This window comes from Calypte anna, chromosome 20, assembly GCF_003957555.1.
Source record: "Calypte anna isolate BGI_N300 chromosome 20, bCalAnn1_v1.p, whole genome shotgun sequence".
Classification (NCBI taxonomy): Eukaryota; Metazoa; Chordata; class Aves; order Apodiformes; family Trochilidae; genus Calypte; species Calypte anna.
Window position 1 is genome coordinate 13,501,389 of NC_044265.1, and position 5,803 is coordinate 13,507,191.

At 57.1% G+C, this 5,803-nt stretch overlaps 1 protein-coding gene across 1 annotated transcript; it reads left to right on the forward strand.

Moving 5' to 3' along the window:
- The first annotated feature begins 3,673 nt into the window (after positions 1-3,673).
- LOC103532220 (ammonium transporter Rh type A-like) lies at positions 3,674-5,047 on the forward strand. Its single transcript, XM_008497953.2, has 2 exons — positions 3,674-4,752; positions 4,807-5,047. The coding sequence occupies exons 1-2, from the start codon at positions 3,674-3,676 to the stop codon at positions 5,045-5,047; spliced, it is 1,320 nt and encodes a 439-aa protein (XP_008496175.2).
- Positions 5,048-5,803: the final 756 nt, after the last annotated feature.

The following is a 5,803-nucleotide window of genomic DNA, read 5'->3' on the forward strand; positions in this document are numbered from 1 at the left end:
AGAGAAAGATTCAAAGCTTAAATTGCTTCCTTTTTTTTTTTTTTTTTTAATTTTTTTGTGTGTGTGTCTTTTTTTTTTTTTCTTTTTTTTCTTTTTTTTTTTTCCCCCCTTCTCTTTCTCCCTCCCTCCTCCTTTTCCCCCCGGTGGGGCTGTCGGGGAGTGCATGTGTGTGCGGTCCCAGTGCCTCCACATGTTGTGTTACACAATGTGCTAACAAGATGGAGAAGGCCACCGGACCCCGTGATGCCTCTGTGACGTCTGTTCAGCTTTCTGTGTCCCCCCCCCTCCTCCTCCTCCTCCTCTCCTTCCCTTCCCTTCCCTTCCCCTCCCCAGCTGCCAGGGGCTGGAGCAGGAGGAGGGGGCCTGGCCCCTCGCCCACTCCCTGCCAGCCACCATCCCGGGCTCTGAGCTGGTTCAGGGTGTTTAAAACCCTCCTGGATGGTTTAACCACCAGTCAGGGTTGGGGTGGGATCTACAGAGGGCTTGGAGCAAAAGGTAGGAGTAGGGAATGAGGATTTGTGGGGTGCTCCACGCTCAGCTGGTGCCAGCAGAGCCACCCCAAGGTGGGAGCATCCCTCCCCACCACCCCCTGGATGCCTTGGGTCTCACCTCTCAACCCCATGAGGACAAAGCCGGAGCTGCCACCCCCCCAGCACCCATCCCTGGGTGCCAGCACATCGTCACAGCACGGGGGCACCCGGCCACCCCCCCTCTGTGCCACCCAAACCTTCTGCCACCAACCCCAGCCTGGTGTGGCCACAGGATCCGGATGCTGCCACCCCCATGGTCTGAGCATCCATCCCCTCCTGGCCAGGAGGTCAGGAAAAAGGATCAGAACAAAATCCTCCTGCTCCCCAGCACCCGGGCTTCAGATCCATGGACTTATATGGCCTGCAAAAAAAACAGGGCCGGGAGCATGACCAACGTCTGGAAATCCAGATATGACTAGATCCCTTCATTAGTAATTTCTTGTACATGACTTTCGAGACCATAGGGATTTGTTAAATTTGCAGGAGTGTTTTCTCACAGTGCCATGGACTGGCTCTTGCCAGCATATATTGGCTCGGATCTGTCAGATCCTGTTGCCTTATATGACCCTCAGTTAATTCAGCTTTTCTTTGTATCCAGCCCTCAGCGGGGAACTCCTCGAGCAGTCTCAGCGTGGATCATGCTAAAATGGTTCCCCCAGCCCTCCTGCCATAAAACAACTGCCCACACAGTGAAAGGGGGACGTGGGGGGTGGAATTCAATGGTCCCCTCCCCGCCGTCCCAGCCCTCGCCAGATGCTTCCTCCATCCCTGCTCCTCCAGTGCCCAAAGAAAACTCTGCGTGCCTGGGAAATGTGACAGGAGGGATTGGACCTTCCCCACCCTGGTGCTGGATCATCCTGGTGAGGATGGTGGCATCCCAGCAGAGCACCCTGCACCCCGGGGTTAATCATTTCCCACCCTCAGGGATGCTCCTGGACCATGGAAGGGGGGGGGGGTGGGACTTCCACCTTCCCCACGACCTCTTGAAACTTTGACCTTCTTTTATGGGTGCCATAAAGGTTATTTTTTAATCTGTGCCCTGGTAGGGGGTCCTCCCCTTGCTGCAGCAGGGAGAGCTCTTTGCACCTCGTCTGGTTTGGGAAGTGAGGAGTCTGAAGTAGGTGGTCTTGTTCCCAAGGGAAGGGGCTGGTGGTACCCAACAGCTTGGCAAAGGAGCATGGTGGTGGTTGGCCCCAGTCTCCAGGACAGATCAGGCCCATGTTGGATGCAGCAGATCCAGGGGTGATGGTGGGAGGGATGTGGGTCATGAAGGAACCCCTCTTTTTTCATCCCAAACCTCTCAAGGTGATGCTCATCCTCTCCAGCAGACCTGGAAGCTCCAGAAGAACACATCTCCTCAGCATCCTCCTTCTCCAGGACCTCTTCCTCCTCCTTGCAGGAGGTGCTGAGCCCTAATTTTGCAATCCTTGAAGCACTCTGCTTCTAAAGAACTGTTATTTTTTAATTTCTTTTTTTTTTTTCAGCGTTTTGTTTAGCCTCACCTTGCTCTCATGTGGTTCCCTTGCTCAGCCAGGGCCAAAGCACTGCCCCAGCTCCTTAAGATCATCCCAGCTCCTCCATTCCAGGAGCACTGCTGCTCTGAGCATCATCCTGGGGCTGCATCCCACCCACAGAGGTTTTACTGGCCAGGTTGTCCCCTTGAAAAAGTGAAGGGCTATGGGTGAGGGCTTGAGGGGCTGAAATCACCTTTCTTTGCCTTTTTTTTTTTTAATGGTGTAGGCAGAGGCAGGAGCAATGGGAGCATCCTCACCATGCATCCCATCTCATCCATCTCCAGCCACCTCAAGGACACCAGAATGTTCTGCAGGGCACCCCCTGCACCCCAGCCCAGTGGTCCCTTGGTGATGGATCCTCCTCTTCATCCATCAGCACCTCCAGTCGTGTGGCTTACGGGCAGAGGAAGCATCCCAGATCCCATCCCAGACCCCATCCCAAGCCCCATCCCACCAACCCCCAGAGCTCCCACCACTTCTCCTCTGCCCAACCCAACCCAACCCAACCTCTTCCTCACCCGCCACGGGCGCTGCCTTCACAGCACCTCCTTCTCCTCCTCTTCATCCCCCCCACTTCCAGCATCTCGGGGTTGAGAAATGGCCGGGGAGGGTTTGGCAGAGGAGCCTGATGCAGATTATCCAACAATTGTTTCCCATTTTGCGCCCTCGCCTGCCTCATCCTCAGTAACAATGACGAAGAGCGGCGCGGAGCCAGCGCCCGCAGCAGGGGTGTTGAGATCAGGGACAGCACAAAAATATCTTCTCTCTGGAACAAATATTTACCAACCCTTCTGCCTTTTGTTCTTGTGGTTCTCATATATTTTTTTCTCTTTTTTTTTTTTTTTTTTTTTTTTCTCTTTTTTTTCTTTCTTTTTTTTTTTTTTCTTTCTTTTTCCCTCCTTTTTTTCCCCCCCTTTTTTTCTTTTTTCTTTTCTTTTTTTTTTTTTTTTTTTTTTTTTTCCAGACATTCACTGGCAAAATGTCACACTGAGCAGCAACCCAGAAACTTCGGGGTAGCTGCTTGGCTGCTCTGGGCTTTGTTTTTCTCGTGTGCTTAATTGTTAATGAATTTCCAGCCATTCAAGCCAAGGCAAACCTGTGAGAAAATGATCTGCTGGGCCCTGACTTCAGGGCTCCAGAGGGTTTTGCAAAAATCCCAACGGCTGCCGAGCAAAACCTTCCTCCCCCTGGGCCTGGGGTGGTGGAAAAGCCATCTCCAGGTGGGATGTGGGCAGAGCAGGAGCTGCAGGGCTCTGAGCTCCCAGCATCACTTCTGGGGCTCCACTGGTTCAGGATGGGGTGCAGAGGGGTGCTGGTGGTGGTTCCTCCTCCCTGGAATGGTCCTCACGTGTTGCCCTTCTCCCCTCTCTCCCCCACTGCAAGGTTTTCTTGATTCTCTTCAAAATCCCAAACCTCCTCAGGGCCACGTTTTATGGTGGCCAAACAAGAGCACGTGGGAGATTTATGGATGTTCTGTTTGAAGAAGGGAGGAGGGGCCAAATAAAAACCCCCAAAACTCTTCTGCTGGCACAGAAACTTTTATCTTTGGTTGAATATTAACCCTGGCCATAAAACCCTGATGTAGGAGCCAGCAGAGCTCCACCACGGGTCCATTCCTATCCCCCCAGGATGGCTGCAGTGTCCCCTGCCTGTCCCCACCGCCTCCTGCCCCTCTCTCTGGGGCTCTTCCAGGCTGCCCTGCTCCTCTTCTTCGCCCTCTTCATCACCTACAACAAGCCCTCAGCACAGCTGGAGGATGCCAACCATCTCTACAGCATCTTTCCCTTCTTCCAGGACATCCAGGTGATGCTGGTGGTGGGGCTGGGGCTCCTCCTGGCATTCCTGCCCCGCTACGGCCTCAGTGCCCTCACCCACAACTTTCTCCTGCTCAACTTCTCCACGCAGTGGGCTCTGGTGCTCCAGGGCTTGCTCCAGCACCTCCACCATGGGCAGGAGATCCCCCTGGAGCTCCACAACCTCCTCAGGGCTGAGTTTGCCGGGGTCACGGTGCTCATCTCAGTGGGGGCTGTCCTGGGGAGGGCCACCCCCTGCCAGCTCCTTCTGGTGGCCTCCTGTGAGGTCCCTGCCTACCTTGCCAGTGAGTGGGTGATCACCACCCACCTGGGTGTCCTCGACGTGGGGGGCACCATCACCATCCACGTCTTCTCCTGCTACTTTGGCCTCGGTGTGTCCAAGGCTCTGTTTGGGGCAGTGCAGCATCCAGAGAACCCCAAGGAGACCCCAACACCTCGCTCAGACCTCCTGTCCCTGACGGGGACACTCGTCCTCTGGGTTTTCTGGCCCAGCTTCGTGGCTGCTCTCTGCCAACCAGGAGGTGCTCAGCACCGTGCCATCCTCAACACCTACCTGGCCATGAGCTCCGGGGCTGTCACCACGGTGATGGGCTCCAGCCTGCTGCATAGGGATGGCAAACTCAGCCCTGGCCACCTGCAGAATGGCAGCCTGGCCGGGGGGGTGGCCATCGGCGTGGTGGCTGACATGGCAGTGCCACCAGTGGCCGCCCTTGCCCTGGGCACCCTCTCAGCCCTGACCTGTGTCCTGGGCTTCAGGTTTCTCACCCCATTCCTGGCCAGGAAATTTCTCCTCCAGGACCAGTGTGGCATCCACAACCTCCATGGCTTGCCCGGCATCCTGGGTGCCGTGGCCAGCGCCGTGGCCATCCTGCTGGTCCCTGAGGACACCTCGGGGTCCCTCTTCTCCCCAGTGTTCCCTGCTGGGGACAACATCACCGAGACAGCCAGGGGACAGCGGGGGGACCACCGAGCAGGCAGCCAAGCACTGTGCCAGGTGGCAGGGCTAGTGGTGGCCATGGGAGGCTCGCTGCTGGCTGGGCTGCTGGCTGGGGCTGTGCTCCACCTGCCCTGCCTGCCCCGGCCTCCTGCACCCCTCAGCTCTGATGATTCCCTTTATTTTAAGATCCAGGGTCAGGCCAGGAGCAGCACCACTGAGGAGGAAGCTCTGGCTCTGAGGGAGCAAGTGTAGGTGCCTGGGGTTCAGGAGATGATGCCTGCACCCCCTCTCTGCACCCCCTCTCTGCACCCCGTCTCTGCACCCCCTGCTTCCCCCCTGTCTGCACCCCCTGTCTGCACCCCCTTGTCTGCTCCCCCTTGCTTCCCCCCCTGTCTGCACCCCCTTGTCTGCCCCTCCTGTTTGCACCCCCTGCCTGCACCCCCTGTCTGACCCCCCCTGCCTGCACCCCCTGGTTCCCCCCCTGCCTGCCCCAGCCCTGGTTCTGATGCTGGCAGAACCACAGTGCTGGTTCCTCCTCTGTCCTCCCACCCCGTGGTTCTGAACCCCTTTCCTCCTTTGCCCCCCCACACCCCTTTTCCAGGGTTCCCTCCACCCCCAGCCAGCTCAGGTTGTGTCCCCCGGGCTGGGTGACAACCCCGGGTCACCCGGGTGGCCCCACTGCAGTGTGTGGCAGCACCCACAGCACCCTGGGGAGGTGAAAGGAGATGGGATGGTCCCAGGGGAGAGATTTTATAGGGTTTGTTGGGCAGCTCTCTCCCTGGGACACGCTGCAAAGGGAGCTGACAGCTTTTTCCACCACCACTTGGGATGAGGACCCAGCCTGAGCACGACGAGGACCTTCGCAGAGCTCTGGGATGCAGGAGGGACTTATCCCAGGAACTGGGAAAGCTGTGCCAGCATCCCAGGGTGCTGGAGAACCTCAAGGAAGAGCAGCAGCTCCATCCCATCCCGCCCCGGGCAGCAAATCTGCTTCCACCCCACGGAGGA

Excerpts from the sequence above, each read along its gene's own strand:
- LOC103532220 (XM_008497953.2), top strand. The coding sequence starts at position 3,674 with ATGGCTGCAGTGTCCCCTGCCTGTCCCCACCGCCTCCTGCCCCTCTCT. Across the intron at positions 4,753-4,806 it reads GTCCCTGAGGACACCTCGGG|GGGACAGCGGGGGGACCACC; the intron begins GTCCCTCTTCTC and ends CGAGACAGCCAG.